At 40.5% G+C, this 20,860-nt stretch overlaps 1 protein-coding gene across 22 annotated transcripts in view; it reads right to left on the bottom strand.

Annotated features, from left to right (window-relative positions):
* Positions 1-20,860, bottom strand: part of DLGAP1 (DLG associated protein 1) — a 906,793-nt gene that overhangs the window by 270,737 nt on the left and 615,196 nt on the right. Inside the window, exon 1 of one of the 22 annotated variants that reach the window (XM_046025125.1) lies at positions 15,951-16,051. The exons of the other annotated variants lie outside the window; for them this stretch is intronic. Within the exon in view, the coding sequence (XP_045881081.1) occupies positions 15,951-16,001 (51 nt within the window). The 5' untranslated portion in view covers positions 16,002-16,051. Of the gene's footprint in view, positions 1-15,950; positions 16,052-20,860 lie in introns of those variants that run through there. 22 annotated transcript variants of the gene reach the window in all.

The following is a 20,860-nucleotide window of genomic DNA, read 5'->3' as shown; positions in this document are numbered from 1 at the left end:
TGCACTTGAGAAAATCTCCAGAGGCTGGTGTGTAAGGGACGGTGGATCAAAAGATGTTCTCAGAGGAGAACAGAAAAAAAGATTTGTTTTAAAGAACTCGCTCACATGGTTACAGCGGGCAGCAAATGTGAAATCCGTAGGGAAGGCTGGTGGTCTGCAAACTTAGGCAGGGGTCGAGTGAGTCTTGAGGCAGAATTTCTACTGCTCTAGGAAGCCTCAGCTTTGTTCTCAGGGCTTTCAACTGATTGGATAAGCCCCACCCACATTATCGGGGGAAATCTTTCCTTAGAGGCAACTGATTGTCGATATTAGCCATATTTACAAACTTCCTTCATAGTGACTCCTAGATTTGTGTTTGATTAAATAACTGGGTACTCTAGCCTAGCCAGGTGGCCACACAGAATGACCCATCACAGATGGAGACTCAAGTGGCAGCCTCCAGGGTAGTGGACATGAAGCTCCAGAGGCAGATAGGGCCCTCCCCGAGTGCTCACTGTTGTACAGGTTCTCTTCAGCTGTGAGCTGTATATGTTCTGTTCATTCCTCTGAGGAGTTAGCTGGGGCCAGAGACCTAAGTGTAAGTACCAAGGTCTGAAACAGCTGTTCAGAAGGTCCACACAGGCTGTCGAAGCAAAGAAATGCTGTGTGGAGCAGAGTGCCTGAAAGGTGCATTCTTTTTAGTAAGACAAAATAAATCGTTCTCAATTTAATTGACAGGCTTTTAGGAGCAGGGAAACCATTTACAAAATGTTTGTTTTTTTGCTGCCCGATGAACAGGAAAATCAAGTCACCTGAACCATCATACTATGCGAAAGAAATAAGAGCTTCAGATCCTTTATTTAAGCCATTCTACATTCTTAGAGACCAGGAATTCCATAATGACCTGCCTTAATGAAACAAATATAGAGCTAACCTAAAAAGATAAAGATTTACTCTAACAACTGGCATATACTACTAATAGGACACTATCATAATATTTTCAGACCATTTGCTTACAAATCTGGCTCACCCACCAATCCGTAAGCAGTTTGAGAGGGCGGAGGATCTCATTTGTCTGGCAGAAACTACATCTTGTTCCCCTCCACATACCCAGTTCCAAGCAGAGTATCAAATAAGACATAAAAGAATAAGATGAAAGAAAAGTGCTCATGAAATCTTTTATTCTATCACCTGAGATATTCCTGACTTATTAAGTAGTTGAGAAGTAAGTGTGGAAATCTTTAGTCCTGGATTTTTCTCCACCAACGGCGGGGAACAAATGTGCCATCCAATGTTGGCAAGTAGGAGGGCCCACAGTGGAACAGACTGGGAGGGGACCTGTCTGGGAAGACGCTGAGGGGATGGGTATAGTATCTGCGGTGGGTTTGGCAGGGGAGGGAGTGGACATATAACCAGCATCCACAGGAGAAGCTGTGGTGGCCTCCAGGGAGCTGAAGTTTGATGTTTCTGTGAAGGTCTCCAGGGCACCGCAACCACATTCCACAGCAGGGTTGATGGAACTCTGCTAGGCCCACACAGACCCATCACTTGACCGTGGCAGGACCAGTCAAGCAGAATCCTAAAACTGTCATCTCCCCCAGTGTATGCTACAACACACTTCATGGATCACTCATCCAAAGAAATGCTTCATGGGAGAGGGTTCCAAGATGGAAGAGGTTTGGGAGGTGCTCTGTATGGCATTGTTCTTTTAGAGAGCTGCCGTCCATATCAGCATCATAAAGATTACAGGATGTCTGCCAATAAAGAAACCTGATTATGTCACTAGTTTCTCAAATTCTATGTGTTTTCTTCAGCTGAAGATCGTTCACATCATGTTTTAATAAATGTCATCATTTATACATGAAGAAACTGACACCCAGAATGTAAATTACTGTTTATATGGCTAATTAAGTGGCAGAATTGGGCTAGAATTTAGATATCTTCTCTCTTGGACCTGGGTTTCAGCTCCATTACATTGCAATTACTTATCTATCCCCTGGACTCAACAAAATGAAAAAAAAAATGGTTAAGCTAAATGAGCACTTTTCACAGTTTGTAAAATGTTTCCAATCTCCCTGTCTGGATATAGAGAGGACAAATGGAGGGTGGTCTCCATGCGTGGAAGGGAAGAACCATAACCAGACCCAGGCTGTGGGAGCTTACACTTTAAGTCAAGTCTATGCCATTGGCTTCACTCCAGAAATCTGTGCAAATGAAAGAGAGTAACAGAGAAATGAATGTGACATTGATCTATAAGGATAGGTATGTGTCACACGGCTTGCATTTTCTATCATAAACCTAGATCATGCCAACCATTTTTTTATAGTAAAAACTGTAATGAGGTAAAAATGTCTTACTCAAGATGGTAAATGATTATCTTTGGATATAAAAGAATCTCTGCGATGGCACGCACACCCATTATCCCTTCTATTGCCAAACACTGACTACAATCCAGTCTTCGGTGTCTCGTCTCTCACACATCCATGAACACACAGGCAGAATTCATACTCAGGGAGGATGTTTATCCTATGACAGAAGTTGCAAATTGCCTACAGGTAGTAACAATGCAGATGTATTTCTTTTGAGAAGGGCTTTTTTTTTGGCCTTTTTTCCCTTTCTTTACCTTTCTGGTAGTAAGTCAAACTGACCTGATTCAGGTTCTTCAGATGTTCATGCCTCCCCTAGTAACAATACCGGCTCTCTGCCATTCACACACCCCTCACTATTGCTGGTCGAGTGAGACCTTAACCTCCCACTCAAGTTAGCAATTGTGCAGAGTAAAAAATTTTGAATTAATAGCAAAATATTAAATTAAGCTCCAGTTATGATATCCCATTTGACAAAAATATGTTATTTTTGTTTTCCTGAAACAGATTTGGACAACAGCCAGAAAACGAAGCAAAATGAAACAGAACAGTTTTGTGTCAGAATGTCTGCAGGGAACTTTTTCCTCCGAGGACATAGTTCTTAAATTAGAGAAAAAAATTTTTTTAAGCGGCTTCTTACTTTCTACCTCAATCCAGTCAAAAATTCCTGGTATCACCGGAAGTCTGAAACATAGAGAATACTTTCTGGGGATGGGAGTAGGAAGCAGGAAAGTGAGACCCTCCCTCCAAACCACTGAGGTAGAGAGAGTAACACTACTTTCTCCCTGGTACACCCCCCATCTGGCAACTTGGATTCCTTCTCTAGTTTTGTTCAAGGCGCTCCTAGATGTAAATTTTGAGCTGATTTCAGTTGTAAGAAATATATGGGGGATAAAGACAATGGAAACTCATAAGTGATTTTTCCTCTCTGGGGTTTCTGAGGGATGGGTTTTTGAATGACAATCACCTAAGTAACAACTGATTTTTTTTTTTTTTGCCCAATTTTGTAGAAGGCATAATTTTCTTGAATTTTCTATGAATGGAGAGATACATTTATTCATTTTGTTTTAATTTCAAAACATCTTTCCTTTGTTCTTATGCCACACAGAAACCAAAAGGAGACATAAAAGTTGTGTCTGGGAGGCATTTGGTTATCATGAAATATTTAAGTCAAAAGTTTTCTGCACATGGGATCAGTAAAAGTGGACAGAAACTGGCTCATCTGACCTAATTCCCCTTTGGAGCATTATCATAGGCTGGTTCAGAAGGATTCAATTCAGATGAATTTCAGTATCTTTATTCAGGTACTTGAAGAGGTAGATTTATAAAGGTTGGGTACCTAAGTGTAAAAACCCTATTATTGCATGAATTTAATTAACAACAAAACATTCACAATCCATTCCTAGAGAAGTTGATGATATGAACAAAGAATTGACTGAAAGACTGAATGAATAACAATAATTTATTCAACTGACAAATGAGTATAAAAATTTATTTACTGGGTGATTTCTTACGGTTGTTTGGAATAGCTAAAACCATGGTAGTGAATAACATTGCCTGCGATGTATTGTTAATATAGCCAATCCCTCAAATGTTAAAATGTAGTGGACTGTGGTCTTTGTGAAGCAGGGATTTTGTTTTATTCAGTTCTGTATTCTTAGTGTCTGGAAGTGTGCCTGGCACATGGTCTGTGAGCATTGAGCATTTGCTAAAGAAATGAACACTTCCTTATAATAAAGCATTTTCCAGTTATTAAAAAGAATGGGGCAATCTGTATGTACTACCATGAAAAGAAGACCAAACATATTATAAAGTTTAAAAGGGCCAAGTGCTGAACAGTAACTGACTGTATGATACCAGGTTGTTAAAAAGAAAGAAAGGCAATGCGCGTGCATATTATGTTTGACTACATACATAAAATATCAGAAGGAAAATTTTCAAATGATAATGGTGGTGGTTCCCTTTCGGAAGTAGACAAGGGGAGCTGGGAAGCAGAGGGCTTTTACTTTTCACTCTATATCGTTCCGTACTGTCAGTATTTTTTTCAGAATTAACAAATATAACTTTGGGGCGCCTGGGTGGCTCAGTGGGTTAAAGCCTCTGCTTTCGGCTCAGGTCATGATCCCGGGGTCCTGGGATCGAGCCCCGCATTGGGCTCTCTGCTCAGCAGGGAGCCTGCTTCCTCCTCTCTCTCTCTCTGCCTCTCTGCCTGCTTGTGATCTCTGTCTGTCAAATAAATAAATAAAATCTTTAAAAAAAAAACAAATATAACTTTTATTGAAAAATAAATTCTGTAGAAAAACCCCAAATCCATTTTAAGAAATGAAATCTATGAAACACCCCATAATTTACAAGTCACATAGGTCTGTTTTTTAGAATTTGTGTTGTCTTTACAGTATCTCAATCTATAAATATTACTTCGTCACCTGCAAAGAAAACCCAAGGAACAGGGTTTTCACCAGAAATTGATGAAAGTGTGTGTGTGTGGGGGGGGGTGGTGGTGGTGGTCAGAAATTGGAATCGTTAAAGAGCCATTACTAAGGAATATATTTTGCTTTCCTAGCTTTTCAGCTTGGGCTAGAGTTTTATATTCGAAGTTAAGAAAATGTACATGTTACTGTATGCGGAAGTCGGTATGTTCGGTGTCAGTCTGCGGCACTTATTTTCAATGAGATAAAACAGCGTATTTAAACGTAGAATTTCCCCATTGGGTTTAGACAACTCAGCTGGTTACCCAGCAGCATTCTGCTTAAAAATAGATGGGATGACATTTGTGGGTGTTTTTTTTTTTTTTTTTTTTTTTTTTTTAAATACCCTTTGGAGAAAGCAGCAGAACTCTAATGCCACATTTACCATTTATGTTATATAAGAAAGACAAGTTTTATGTTAGGAGGAACTTACATGAGTTATTCTCCTTTCTAACATATAAACTCTAGCACTTTTGGAGCCCATCACCATCACTGGTTGTAGAAGGGCATCTCATCTGCGTTTTACTTTTCTGTGACTGTAATTAATTTAACGGAAGCCCAAACATGGATGGAAGGAGTTTCTTAGAATTGCAGATGGAGACTTGTCTCTCGGTTCACCCTTCTAATTATGTATTTCCCCCCATCATTCCTTCAGTGGCTATCTACTCTGTATCATCCTTGAGGCAGCCACTGTGGTTATGAAAATGCACATCAAGCTGATTTTGACTACATTTTACCTGACTTTATAGACCTATTTAATAATGTTTATACCAACCTGCCAAAAATAGGAAGTGGTTAATATCAGCCTTAAACCTGCTGTCATATGATTTCACAGGGTCTAGAATAAGAATTAAAATAGGTTGAGCTGAAAAATACACTGTCATCCAAAATTTCAAACTGAATACATGTACAGGAGAACTATAGTCAATTAAGGTATGAAATATTAAAATCAGTGTTCCAATCTTGGTAGCACTGCTGATGGCCAAGGATTAGGACACCAGGAGGAAATGAAACCAAATGCATCACTTTCCCACCCAGAAAAATACACCTGTCGTAGAATTCTAGAGATTTTCTTTATTTAAAAAAAATACATGGGAGGAGGAAATGGCATTTATTGGGTAATATGAAAGAGGAAATCAGGTCTGTGTGAGAGCATGGGTGCATATTATTACCATAAAACATTTTATTCTTAGTTTTTATTGATGTTTTCTCTGAGTACTCATAAAAGGTAATGGGATTAGATTCTCTTTCTTCCCTTCTCAAGCATCCTCCCGACTCTGAATGCTGTCACACAGATGGCAGGTGAAGGGTATCTGCCCAGCGAGGAGGCACTGCACTTTTTCACCCCTCCTGTTACGTGACTCGAATACCTGGCCTGCTCCATTTTGGGCTTGCCTCCTGCTCCTCCTCCCAGTTAGCACACTAACCTGACGTCATCGCAGGGGGTGGTCAGGTTAGAAGGAGAAAGAGTCCTTAACAGCACATTCTTTCATCTCCCCTTGGAATCTACCTCGTAGAGGTAGCCTAAGTAGCTCTCCTACTGGACACGTTGTTTCATCGCTATTGTATTTTCCTTTTCTTAGACTCTGTGAATGCTTTTAATGGTTCCCCCACTCCCACCTCACCAGAGCAGGGATTTTTGTGTTTTCTTTTGAATAGCATGGTATAGTTAATTCTGAGTGCCCCCTGGCATTCTGTAGAAGTGATAAATAATGATGGTGAACGAGGAAGCAGGCTCTCGAAGCCCTGGGGCTGGCTGTAGGAGAATTCAGAATGCGGTGTGGGGTGGGGGGGATAAATCGATTTCTCCACAAAGGCAAGATTTAGCCTCTCATTAGATTCAGCTGCTACATGTGAAAAAGTGTGTTAATAAAATGGCACAGGGGTTTTGTGAGGGGGTGTCAAGCATGTGGACTAGGCTTTCAAGATATGTTTTCCATCTTCTTTCCAATTTGGGGTGTGATGATGTAACAGGATTTTGGAACCCAAGCATATGTTGTTTTCTTCCTTTTATGTTTAAACCTCCACTATAATGAATTAACTCTCCCTCCTCAATAACTTCGAGTATTTATTTCTTTTCTATAAAAATGAAGCACTTAGACATATGGTGAAATTTAGGTATATCCCCTTTTATGACTCTTTTCTGCTCTATTTGTATGTGATTTTTGACTCGAGTATGAAGATATTAATTTTGGCAAGCAAGGACATTATTAATCTTATACTTTATATAAACATAAACTCTTTGTAAACAAAATTTTCAAAAATACCAAACTTTTAAAAACACTAATTTATAATTTCTTTTTTTTTTTAAAAAAGATTTTATTTCTTTGTTTGACAGAGAGAGAGAGAGCACAGTAGGGGGAGTGGGAGAGGGCAAAGAAGTCTCCCCACTGAACAGGGAGCCCAATATGGGGCTCGATCCCAGGACCCTGAGATCATGACCAGAGCCAAAGTCAGACGCTTAAGCAACTGAGCCACCCAGGGACCCTTATAATTTTGTTTTAAGAAAGTAAAATATCCCAGATTATCAAGTCATATGCAGTGAGGAATGCAGCAAGTACTAACCACTTTTTTCTCTTACTAGATTCCATGATAGTTTGGAAAAGAGACATTTTTCTTTTTTTACCCAGAATGTTACTAGATGATGACATTTCATTTCTTAGCAATTTAAAAATAATGTAGATTAGGATGGAGCCATGGAATTAAAACTGGGGAGGGAAAGAGGCAGAGGGCAGAGAGCATAGCTACCCTTCTGCGATAAGAAATCTTCAGTGAATGGGTAAAAGAACAGGGTTTTCCTGGCATTTTAGTCCAACAAAATCACTCTCCTTCCACAAGCATGGGACTTGATTTTAGTGTAATGAAAGCGAGCAAAAATATAACCAGGCTACTTGACCTAAGGAAATCCTAAGATGCTAGTTGTGCTTTTTTCAAGGCAATTTTTCTTTTAGCCATTCATCAGTTTCAGTCATACTGATCAGGGTCTTACCGTAGCTATGAGATATCCCGTTGGGTGGTTTACAAACAAGTGTGACTAGAAATGCTCAACAGTCGTCAAGCACAGTAATGGGGCATGCTTGGTACGCATGTATGTGTCGCCTACAATGCCTGGCACTGTGCCTTCCACACACAGGAAGTGTTCGTGTTTCCATTGCACATACTTCCTGCATATGAGAAGTGGAGGATTTCACGACCACTCCCAACCCCAACCCCCACCCCGCTCATTACCTATTTGGTAATGAGCCACCACTTTCTCTGTTCAGAGTAATGAGTGAACTCTTAGAGCCAGGTTATTAACTATGTCATTCTAAATTTACTAAATATTTCAGATGGATGTACAATGAGGATAAAGTAGTTTATAATTTGTCCCTGAGATTTGGGCATACTAATTGCATCTTTTGAGTGGGTTGCTTGTTATAGGTGGATGCTGTACACATTCAGTCACTTGATAATATCTTAGTGATATATTCACTTTCCATAAGGTCTTTTTATTCTAAATGTGAATACAACATGTTTTACTATCGCTCTTGTTATTTATGTTTGTAATAAAAAGATAAGAATAGCAACCATAAGTAATAGTAGTATCCATTGCACATGGTAACGTTATCTTTTTTTAAGAAAACCCTTGTGGGGACGCCTGGGTGGCTCAGTTGGTGAAGCACCTGCCTTCAGCTCAGGTCATGATCCTGGGGTCCTGGGATTGAGCCCCACATCTACTCCTTGCTCAGCGGGAGTCTGCTTCTCCCTCTGCCTGTTGCTCCCCTTGCTTGTGCTCTCTCTCTGACAAATAAATTAAATTAAATTAAAAAAGAAAAAAATTGTGAATCTTAGACACTTTGCCCTCGAATGCGAAAAGCAATAGGTAAAAATCAAACTGTGGTTTTATTAATCAGGGTCCATTTAACACAATATTTTATTTTCATTTTGTAGCCTGCCTTGATTTAAAAAAAAAAAAAAACCATGTCATAAAGGAGATGACAAATTCAGTCTGGAAGGTGGAGGCAATCTGTTCTTAAATTTTTGATCAGATATTGAATTGCCATTTGAACTATACAATGGATAATAGAGGAATTAATACCTACATCATGCACGGAGAAGTTCTGGTGTTACCTACTTCTATAATTTCTCACTTTCAAGAGAACTGGGTGGAAGGCCTTCCTTCCTTTAGACACTGACCCTGGGGTTCATAAATTTCATTATTTTCTTTATCTCATGATAACTCTGCCTGTAGGGCACATTTAGTGAATCAATTCATCCATCCATTCATTCACATTTATTTTTTTGTTCTTGAAGCCCCCTCAGATCTTTTTTTCCTTGTTTCCACCTTTATTGAGATATAATTGATATATGATATAGTGTAGGTTTAAGGTATACAACATATTGGTTTGATACATTCTATATTGCCACATGATGAGCACCTAGCTTTATCGAACACCTCATCCCATCAATTAAATAACCCCTCTCCCTTTTTGGGGGGGGTGAGAATATTTAAGATCTACTTTCTTAGCAACCATTCACATTTATTGAATGCTTCCTACCTGTCAAGCCCTGTGGGAGCAGAAGATGTGGAATCAACAGACTGGTATATGCCCCCCAGGGATCTCTCTGTCTACAGAGGGGAAGGTGGAATCAGTGGGTGGGGAGGGGGAAGCCACAATCATTTAAGTGTGGTTACAGTGAAGCGTGGAAATTGCTAGCAAATACATACTAGATAATGCAATTAACATGGAAGTTGGCTCAAGGAGGTCAGACTTCACTTGAGACTTGAATGATGGGCAAGATGTTGCCGGTGGCGCCCAGAGGCAGAATCTTACAGGAGAGGAGGGATGGCATATGGGCAGCCATGGCTGTGTGAAAAGGCACAGTGTGTTCTGTAGGAAATACCAAATTATGTACAACACATGGAGATTCCAAATGAACTCACTTCACTCCGGCCTACATCTCTCTGGGCATGGCTAGAAACAGAGGAAGCGGAAGGCCCTCGGTTGCCTACTGATAGTCTTGGAGTTGGCTTCAAACACAACAAATCCTTTTCAGAATTCCTTTCCTGGGATTGTCATTTTTGATCAGAATATGGCATGGAGAACACTAGAAAATGGTTCCTTTTGTTTTGTTTCAGGGACACAGGTTTTCTTTCCCAAATCCACATTTCCTCCCTCCCTCAGTGTGCCTGGTAGCCCAGAGGAAGTCCCCGCATCAGCCTTTCTTCATAACTGATCACTCTTGCCTGAACATGCCATTCCACCATCTGCCTTGCTGCCCTCCACTAGTACATACACTACACCCCCTCAGCCACCGGCCGTCACTCCCTTCTCCGCAAGACCTCACTTCTGTCCACCTCTAAACTTCCCACACGTCGCTTCACCCTTTGCCTCTTCCTTCTGGCCCCCCTGGGACACACGGCACTGCGGTACCTCCCACCACACATTGAATACTCAGAGGGCCTCTCCACCCCACATGTCAGCCTTTGTAATGTTCTCCTTATGTTACCAGCTCATTGGGAGTCGTCTTTCATTTCCCAAATATCACCATTGTGTTAGCTTCCTAAGGTTGCCACTTCAATGACCACAAACGTAGTGGCTTAGAACAACTCACACTTATTCTCTCCTAGTTCTGGAGCCAGAAGTCCAAAATTGGTTCACTGAGCTGAGACCAGGTTCTTGGCAGGGCCAAGCTCCCTCTGGAAGCTCCAGGGGAGAACCCATTTCACTGCCTTTCTACCTTCTCTCCTCTGTCCTTAAAACCAGCAGCATAGCACCTTCAAATCTCTCCTCTGCTTCTGTGGTCATGTGGCCTTCTTCTGTGGTCAGGTCTCTCTTTCCTCCCTCTTATAAGGATACTTAGGATTACATTAGGGCCTACCCAGATATGCCAGGATAATCTTCCGTTCCCAACTGCCTTGACTAATCCCATCTGCAAAGCCACATCTGTCACAGAAGGTAACATTCATAACTTCCTGGGATTGAGATATGGCCATATTTGGGCTGTTGTACCCAGATACCTCAACCACTGACATTGTCATCATATTGAGTAATTACTCTGGTGAGCGAGGCGCCATTATGATTATTTTTTAAGATTTTATTTATTTATTTGACAGAGAGATCCCAAGTAGGCAGAGAGGCAGGCAGAGAGAGAGGAGGAAGCAGGCTCCCTGCTGATCAGAGAGCCCGATGTGGGGCTTGATCCCAGGACCCTGATACCATGACCTGAGTTGAAGGCAGAGGCTTAACCCACTGAGCCACCCAGGCACCCTGCAAGGCACCATTATTATCTGTGTTTTACAGATGAAGAAATTGAGGCTCAGAAAGGCCCAGGACACATAGATGGAGACATGGTAGAAAGCGGGTTCAAACCCAAGCCTGTCCAATCTGAAGGCATTTGCTCTACACACAATACTGAATCACCTCTCCCATTTTGGGACAGTGTGCATCCGTATGGTGGTTTGGATCACAAACCACCACAAAATGGATTGTTTCCCAGACACTGTATATGTTCTCTCTCGAGCTATGCTTCTGGATATTTCTTCCACAGAGAGTACTGCTAATTAAGCAGCTGGGCGGTAACAAGAAGAAATGGGCTTTTCCCATGAAGGACCAGCAGAAGCCCCCTAAGTAGTCTGCCATCAGGCTGCAGGGACAAGCATTAAGGCACAACTGAGCTCAGGGAAAAGCTCCGTCAAAAGAGTAATCATAGAGCAGGACCAGAAAAACGTCCATGTTGAAAAGGACAAGGGACTACTGTGAAGAAAAATAATGCATTGAAACAAAGTTCTTCATATTAGGATATAGCTCATTGCATCACATTTATTTATTTTTCTGGATATTTTTATAGCCTGTAATAAAAACATTAAAATAGCCCAAAATGGGGCGCCTGGGTGGCTTTGTCAGCTAAAGGTCTGACTCTTGATTGTGGCTCAGGTCATGATCTCAGTGTTGTGAGATCGAGCCCTGCATGGGACTCTGTGCTGGGTGTGAAGCCTGCTTTAGATTCTATCTCCCCTTCTGCCCCTCCCCATACTTTTCCTCTCTCCCTCAAAAAAAAACAAAAACAACCCCCCCCAAAGGACAATGGAAATGAAACAGAAATAAGAAGCCCAGTTATTCTCATTACGGAGAGAGCAAGAAAGGCAGAAACCCCTGCAGACATAGGGCCTGTAGAAAAAAGCTTGAGAATAAAGAATATGGTACAAAGAAAGTTACTTTCAGATTAACAATAAGGAAAAAGTACATTCAGAGCAGTCTACTGGAGGTTGGAAAGCCAATGAACAATCCATAATTCATTTCTAAGCTTAAAATGTTTTCTCACTTGAAGCAGGCAGTTGACTGTGTGCAGAATAGAAAGAGCTGGCCCCTAGAATCAGAGTGAGGGGCCCACACCTTAATATCAGACTCATTTATGGCAATTGGAGCCTCGGTGGTCTTATTTATAAAATGGGAATAAGAACAAGAAGACTGAAGAATTTATGAGAACTGCGTTAGCACAGTGCTTTGTGGGAATGAATAACATAAAAAATCATTGCAGTTGGTTTCTGCAACCTCATCGGAACAAAAGGTAATGAAGCTTGTTAAGGAGCCCAAGGATCTATTCATGCATTCAGATGGAATTGACTTTGCACTTGTTCATGGCCACAGCTGTGACTACGAGGCTGGATATCCACCTTCACAGAACTGATAGGCTAGTGAAATAGGCAATCCTATATAAAATAGCAGAAGCATGATAGGGAAATAACGGGTGCTAAGAGAATTATTGGGAGAGGGGATGGGGCTCAAATTTGGCCAGTCAGGAAGGGCTTCCTGGAGGAGGTGTCATCTCAGACCAGATAAGAAAGTTGAAAAGGTGCTAATAGAGAAGAAAGAAGTTTGAGCTAGATGGATAGAAGAGACAAAAGAGGAAGAAGCTCATGCAAAGGCCCTGGGCAGGAGAACACAGCACCTATGAGAAAGTTAAAAGTAGATCAGTATGGCTGAAGTGCAGAGTCAACAGAGGGTGTATGAAGAAGCAAGGCTATGAAGGAAAAAGTTCCTCAATTCTGTCCAACCCTGTAAGTCCCTGTAAGGAGTTTGGAGTTTAGCCCGCAGGTAAGGAGGAGCCATTGAAGGATCTAGAAGCAGAAGATTTAGTGATTCATTTTGTATTTTAGAAAGATGGTTTGATCTAGAATATGCAAATGAATGAATTAAGGGAAGACTAGAGGCAGGGAGACCCCTTAGAAGATATTTGTAATCATCCAGGTGAGAAACTATTAGGCTTCACTGGGAGAGTGGCAGAGAGAATGGAGAGAAGTGAATAGAAATAAAATTTCTAGAACTTGGGGGTTAATCCATCCATCCATCCGTTCATTCATTCAACCAACTTTTGTGAGTCTACCTTGGAGATATGAGGGTGAGGTAGGGGGAAAAATCAAAGTTTTCCCCTCTGTTTCTGGGTTGAAAATAACGAGTGGTGCCTTTTACAGGGGTAGGAAACACAGAGTAAGGAGGCTTGTAGGAAAGACATTGAGCCCAGTTTTAGATGGGTTTGGAGTAATGCTTTTATTTTGATAACACAGCTATCCTGGGGTCCCCCAGCAGTGAGCATAAATGAGGTAATGTTAACGATTAATAACCAAGTCTGTTGATATTTTAGTCCCCTCTCATCTTTGCTCCTCCTCCATTTAATCCTGATTGTCCCCAAGAATGGGTTTCATGTGTATTTGGGAACAAATCTGTTGGCTGCCTCCTGCTCAGCCTTCCTTGCCACAGTGCCAAAAACTTCTCATGATGGTGGGCCATCTGTGACAAGGCTGCTGCTCGGTTGCAAGCATCCCCAGTAGATGGCTGCTCTGTGGTCTTTGCTGAGTGCATAGGTGTATGTGTGCATGCGTGGGGAAGGTGGGTGGTGCCGTTTTCACTAGATTTTCTCCCTAATAAATTCACAAGCACATAGAGTTAGCATGAGAGTCTGTAAGTAACACATACCTTGCAGTTGGCATTGCTAAGAATGTCTGAAAGGACTAACAACTTTGCATCTCATCTTGAAGCATCAGTGGGCTGACCACTGTAGAAAAAGAATCACGAAAAGGATGCCGGTCAAACAGGCTTGTGCCTTTTTATCACCAGGTGGGTTTTAGATAGCAATCGTGGATAAAAAGGTGTGTTGGTATAAAAGTTTTCTTAGTTTATGAATGACAGGGGATAGGAAAAAACAACTTGGTGGTTGCAAACGTTTGCTTTCTGGTTTGTTTCTTCCAGCTTTATAGAGACACAGTGCAATGCCTAGGTTCTGGGCCAGTGATACTGAGGAGAAGGGGAATGGGGAACATACCAGAATTAAGGAAGCAAAACGCGCATGAAGCAGTCAAGAATGGCCTGTGTGAGAGGGAAAGGGAGAAAAGAGGAAAAGAAAATGAACACCTTAAGAATCCCCCCAAATCCACCATATTTGAGCTTCCAACAGAGTTCTGCAGAGAATAACCATGAAATTGAAAACGTATTTTAAAACTTTGAAGGGTAAAGAGTAACCTATGTCTGTCTTGGTGTTCTTAAAAATGAACCGTGATAGACCAAAATGCCACATTCCAACTCCTCCTGGGTTTACCAAATTCGAGGCTTTTCAAAAGAAATGCCTAAAATTTGTAGGTGAAACATGGGTGATCAGTAAGGGGAACTAAGTCATGAATAGTAGCCAGAAAATCATGCTCAAACTTAGCATCCTGTTTATACTTCAAGGGAGAACAGACACTGGGCACATTCTAAAGGGAGGAAGGATGAAAGTTCTTCATTTTCTTTTCTTTTCTTCTTTTTTAAAAAAGATTTTATTTACTTATTTGAAAGAGAAAGAGATCACAAGTAGGCAGAGAGGCTGGCAGAGAGTGAGGAGGAAGCAGGGCCCCTGCCGAGCACAGAGCCCAATGCAGGACTCAGTCCCAGGACCCTGAGATCATGACCTGAGCTGAAGGCAGAGGCTTAACCCACTGAGCCACCCAGGTGCCCCCAAAGCTCTTCATTTTCTATAAAAGTCTGATTGTGATGTTTAAGATTTCCACGAAACAAAAATATCCGGTGCCCACAGCTCATTTCCCACGCGTAAAAACAGAACGGGATTAGACAGTAGGAATAATAAGAAACATTTCCTTTTCATTTCTCCAAAATTTCCCACATACTTGGCTGTTTTGCATAGAACTTCTGAAATCTCTTTTGAGGTCACCTACTTTGAGAGAATAGAGTCGTGGATTTTTCAGGTGACATGGCAGGGAGCCCAGGAAACATAAATCTTAATCGCATTTTTCATTTTTGTTATTCTTATAATAAAGAAAAGAGTGTTTCTTCCCCATCTTGCCCAAAGTTTTTGCTAGTTTGTGCCGTGAACTGAATGAAATAAAAATCCCTATGTTAAACACTGAAAAACTGTATCACAAAAAGCTAAGCCAACCAATAATTGTTTTATTTCTTATTTTTGCTACGTGGTAGCCAGGGTGGCAATGAAAGTCTCAGAGAGGTCTGATGGTTTGTAGTCCCCTGAACTTTAGTGGACAAACAAGTACATTTCCACATGACCAAAATCACCGAAGCCGTGGTAAATCAAGAAAGTAATAATAATGAAAATCCATATTACCGGTATACTGCTCTTTTAAAAATACAATCTTACAAAATAAAACCCACCTAACCCGAAGCTGTGGAATAATTTTAGCAATTGAAAATTACTACTTTCTCGAGCATAACATGTACTTAGAAACAAAATGACTCAGAAACCAACATGATGTATGTATGCTGCTTCCTCTAGAGCACATTCAGCATCAATTTACAATGTATCATGCCAAATATATTCAATAAGCTGTGCTTAAATAATTGTGTCAGTCTTTGCTGCATCTAAATATTCTGCCATTTAAGTAAATTCCTTTTGCATTATAGATGATAAAAATATTATTACAGAGATGCCACTCTTATAAAAAGCTGGATTTCTCCCTTAGCCCCTCAGTACCACAAGGGTGCATTGGGGGTACTCTTCCTAAAACAGTTCATCCCAAATTCACATACATCGTGAAACATGAAATTAACTCCAGCACGTTAAAAGAAAAATTACAGATTAGCACAGAAAGCAAACACAAAGAGAGACTATTCATTTTCTTTTCCATCGCCCAGAATTGCCATTAGCTTACCTTATTAGCTGAAATGCCAAACAGAATGTCTTTATGGAAAATTAAGTTCATTATTCATCTCAGCTTTGATTTGGTATAGTGCAGCTGAGAGCATTTAGCTTCTCTCTATGATTTGCCGAAGCAAAGTGGGTGAGTAAGGCAGTAAACAGAACTTGGGAGGTGGGGAGTGGTTGGCCATGGCTCACAACTCTAGACTTGCAACTTTACATTTTCATTCATAGGAAGATACTTAATGAAATCGTATCTTATAACTGCAGAAGAATACTGAAGGAAATAGTGAAGTTTTTTTTTTTTTTTTTTTTTTTTTTTTTTTTTTTTTTTAAAGCCCATGCAGTTTTGCATCACTGTTGTAGTTAGAGTTTTGCATGCTCACTGTCCTGGGCAAAATTACATTGCTCTCTTTCATTATCTCAGTAGATTCTTAGGCTATTGATTGATTTTGCGGTACACACGCTGGATAATGTATGTTCTGTCAAGGGGAGATACATGTGGGGGAGTGATCTCTGCAATTTTCTAAAAAAGAATACCTGGTCGTCTGACTAGAGATGGAAAGACAGATGCATTTTACAGTTTTGATGGTAAGTGTGCAGCTACACATAAATTGGATGCAATATTCTAGTAGCGAATGGAGAAAGAGACTTTAGGGTTCCCTTTAGGGTTCCAATAGGAAAATAACAATAGGCATCTGTCCTCTAGACATCAAATTCATTTAAAAAATAAGTCATGTTCTGGGGCACCTGGGTGGCTCAGTGGGTTAAAGCCTCTGCCTTTGGCTCAGGTCATGATCCCAGGGTCCTGGGATTGAGCCCCTCAGTTGGGCTCTCTGCTCAGCAGGGGGCCTGCTTCCCCACCCCCACCCCGCCTGCCTCTCTGCCTACTTGTGATCTCTGTCAGATAAATAAATAAAATCTAAAAAAAAAATTAAAAAATAAGTCATGTTCTTTAATAATCAATTTAATTTCTTTAAACGAAGTAAGCTTGTTTTAAAACCTTAGGGCAAACACTTTTTCTTTCTTAAAAAATGACTTCTGTAGAAAACATCCCAGAAAAATCTCATTTAGTTCAAGCATGATTCTCCTTCCCAGATGGGTGAAGGAAGTGTTGCAGTGTTCTCTCCCAGGTGTTTCACTTATGGAATTTGAGCAGGCAGCATTTATTCAGATTCACCTTTACCAAGTAAAATGTACAGTCATAACAATGAGACAAGTCCAATATTATCAATAGACAAGGACCTTGTGACTGAGCAAAGATATTTTAGCTTAAGGTCTTTTAAACTTTTCTGGGTTTTGTCACATTGCAAGACCAGACCCTAAAACTTTCCTTTCCTCAATTAATAAGAACATGGCTTCCTCCAATGAAAAAGGATAAAGAAAAAGCAATATTAAGTGATTCATTTGCTTCAAAATGTTAAATAGAGCTACTACATGACTCAGCAATTCCACTCTTATTCATATATCCAGGAGAAATAAAAACATGTGTCCACAGAAAACCTTGTACACCATTATTCACAATAGCCAAGAAGTGGAAACAACCCTACTTTCCATCAGCTGATGAATGGTTGTAAAAATCCAGTTTATCCAGAGTGCCTGGGTGGCACAGTGGGTTAAGCATCTTACTCTTGGTTTTGGCTGAGGTCATGATCTCAGGGTTTTGGGACTCAGCCATGCATTGTGTCTAGGTCTGTGCTCAGTGGAGAATCTGCTTGAGATTCTCTCTTTTCCTCTGCCCCTCCCCTCTGTGCTTGCACATATGCTCTCTCTCCTTCTAAAATAAATAAGTCTTTAAAAAATATGGAATATCCATACAATGGAATATTATTTGGCATTAAAAATAAGTTAAGTATTGATACCTGCTATAACATGGATGAATCTTGAAAACAGTATGCTCCTTGAAAAAGTCATTGACCAAAGATCACATATTGTCTGATACCATTGATATGAAATGCCCAGAATAGGCAGAATCTATGGCGATAGCAAGGAGATTAGAGGTTACCCTGGGCACAGGGTAGCAGTGAGAATGCTAATGAATAAAAAGTTTCTTACTAGGGTGATGAAAATGGTCACGTTAGTTGTAGTGATGTTTGCACAATTCTGTGAATATACTGAAACCATTAAATTGTGTATTTTAGATAAGGGAATCTTATGGTTGGTAAATTATATCTCAATACACATATTAATAAAATTATTAACTTGTCATGGAAACACTGCCATATAGTGTTTATAATGATAAAAATTAGTTATATAAAATAAATTCTGCAGAAGGTAGATAGGGAGAATCTTGGAGAGTATGAGGATGATACCAAACATGAGAAACCCTTGGGGACCCATGAGCCACAGACACACCCAAAAGAACCATTTGTGCTGGTGTTTAGTCATAGCTGATGCTCAATAAAGAAAAAAAAAAACACCTCAAATCAGACAGAGTGAGAACAGGAGGAAAATGTGAAGGGGAATGACAATCAAGGAAGAGAAGAGAAAGAGAAGAAAGAGGAAAAAAGATAATAAGGGGCAGGCTTGTTTTTGATTGCTAAGGGCAGATGATTGAAGAGAGAAGGTAGGGTCACAAATCTTTATTCTGTTGATATAATATCAAATGATCTAGTTGAGAATAAAAATAAGAAAGCCTTTAAACAAATCAAGAGCTTGTACAAGGATGGTTTTAAAGCATTCATATTAAAGGAGCTTGTTACAGACATGAGAGATGGGTTCACCATCAAGGACAAATACAGGCAAGTTATGAGTGTCTATAAGAATTGCACCAAGAGGGCTAAAGCAAAAATAAAACGAAGTTCATAAATTGGAAAAAAAAAGAGAGAGAGAAAAAGAAAAACAAAACATTAACAGGAATAAAAAAATAAAAGCCAAGGACAGTTTAAAAAAGAGTCCTTTTAAAAAGATGTAAATTGGAACAAATAGAAGAACAAGGATAATCCCAAGGCTTGGTCCAGATGGTATAACGGTATAACAGATGATGATGAAGGAGGAGGAAGGGGAGGAGGGGCAGTGGGGGAGGGGGGAGAAGGAAGAGGACAAAACACTAAGCTCTGAAACTCTCTCATCAAAATGATCTACAAGATGGAAAGTGTAGAAGAAGTAGCATGCTGAAGAGAGTTTGGATTCTAGAAAAATCTCTTGTATGTGGACAACTCATAAATTTATATTTTCATTCCAGATTGCCCCTAGGAGCTTCAGGTACTTGACAACTTCCCTTAGATACCTCACAGCACTTCATCTAGAGCAGCACCCACCAAATCAAGTTCACTTTCTTTCTCCCTCCTCCCTTGCCCACTCCTGACTGCAGCTCTTCCAGAGCTCCCCACTTCAGTGAATGGAAGCCCCATCTTTCATGCAAGTCAGAAACATAGGTCTCATCCTGGGCACTTCCCTCTCCCTCTACATCACCAAGTCCTGCAGATCTGGAATCTCTGGACACTATCCCACCTGCCTCAATATCACCATCACACCACTAGTCCATCCACCGTTGTCTTGCATCTGGAACCCCCTATTTACCTTTTGTTTCTTCTTCTGCTTTACTTGTCTTTTCACTCCATCGAAAGGGATATTTTCAGAAGGCAAAGTGGATATCAGTTGTCCCTACATCTACCCCCTACACAAAAGCAAGGATATAAAGATTCAGATTTTAAACCTGACTCCCGAGGCCCTGAGTGAAGAGTCCCCCCCACCACGCCTGCCTCTCTGCCTACTTGTGATCTCTGTCTGTCAGATAAATAAATAAAATCTAAAGGAACTCATCTTGCAGACTCATCTTGCACCATCTTCGTGACGAAGCCACACTAGATTTTTTTCTCTGACCCTTTGTTTTTTCTTGCCTTTGCATGATTCCCTTGGCTCATTGTCTCATTTACTCTAGCCCTTCCTTCAGACCTAATCTCAACCATTATTTCCTAGGAAATGCTTCCCTGAACTTCTTAAGTCAATATGTTATTAGAGTATCATAATCTTCTTTATAGTATTGAGCAAAGTGGTCACTCAGGATAGGTTTGTACTTGTGAGCAGTAGGCTTGGAAGCTGTGAGGGCCACTACACGCTTGGCACCTTTGAAGAGACCTGCCTGGGTTGAGTCTCTTGGTTAAATGAACTACGGAGAGACCTGCCTCTCCATTGGTCAGTCTTCTAATAAGTCAAGTATGGAGAATGCATTGCATCGAGGAAAGGCAGGGAATAAACATTCTGGACTCAGGGGCCCAGCAGTCTGATCTTAGGTGCAAGATATTTACACAGGATTAAGAAATACCAGTTGCCCATTCCGTAGAATTCATAGTGGCCCTAGTCCTGCGGAGAGCTGAATTCAGCCAATTCCTCCCAGTAAAGAAAAGGACAGCCCTGATGGCAGACAAGAGAAAGCTCCCACCAGCTCAATAATAGCCCTTGCCATGTTAGTAAATTTCAATTTATTATTTTAGTAATATTTATGTCCCCACTGACAGAAAATAAGGAGCATGAAAGGACGAATTATGTCTGTTTCTGATCATCATTGTATCCTTTGCAACTACACAGGGCCTGGCAATAGTAGGCATTTAATAAACATTTTTTTTTTTTTTTTGGAATGAGTGAAGGAAAGAGCTCTGAAATTGGCAGGCTGTGGTGAGAGGGTAATGACAGTATAATTGCTACTAGCAAAATAATTTGAAGCATGTGCTCTGTGTTGGGAGTCAGGGCTATTCTTTTTTATAAAATCTGACCATTCTCTCTTTCCCTGGTCAGCATAGTTGTCGTGGCACTCCTATATGGTAGCTCCACTATTAGTCCAACATATACATTTTGCTTAGAAAATCAGCATGCAGGATGTTAATTTAAAATATCACAAGATTTATTAGATTGATAAATTAAAAGATTAATAAATTAATTTTCTCAATAAAATCATTTATTTTTTTTAAAAAGAGGACACAC

Source organism: Meles meles, chromosome 12, assembly GCF_922984935.1.
Source record: "Meles meles chromosome 12, mMelMel3.1 paternal haplotype, whole genome shotgun sequence".
NCBI lineage: Eukaryota > Metazoa > Chordata > Mammalia > Carnivora > Mustelidae > Meles > Meles meles.
Note: the sequence above shows the minus strand (reverse complement) of the source record. Positions and strands in the feature narration are given on the sequence as shown.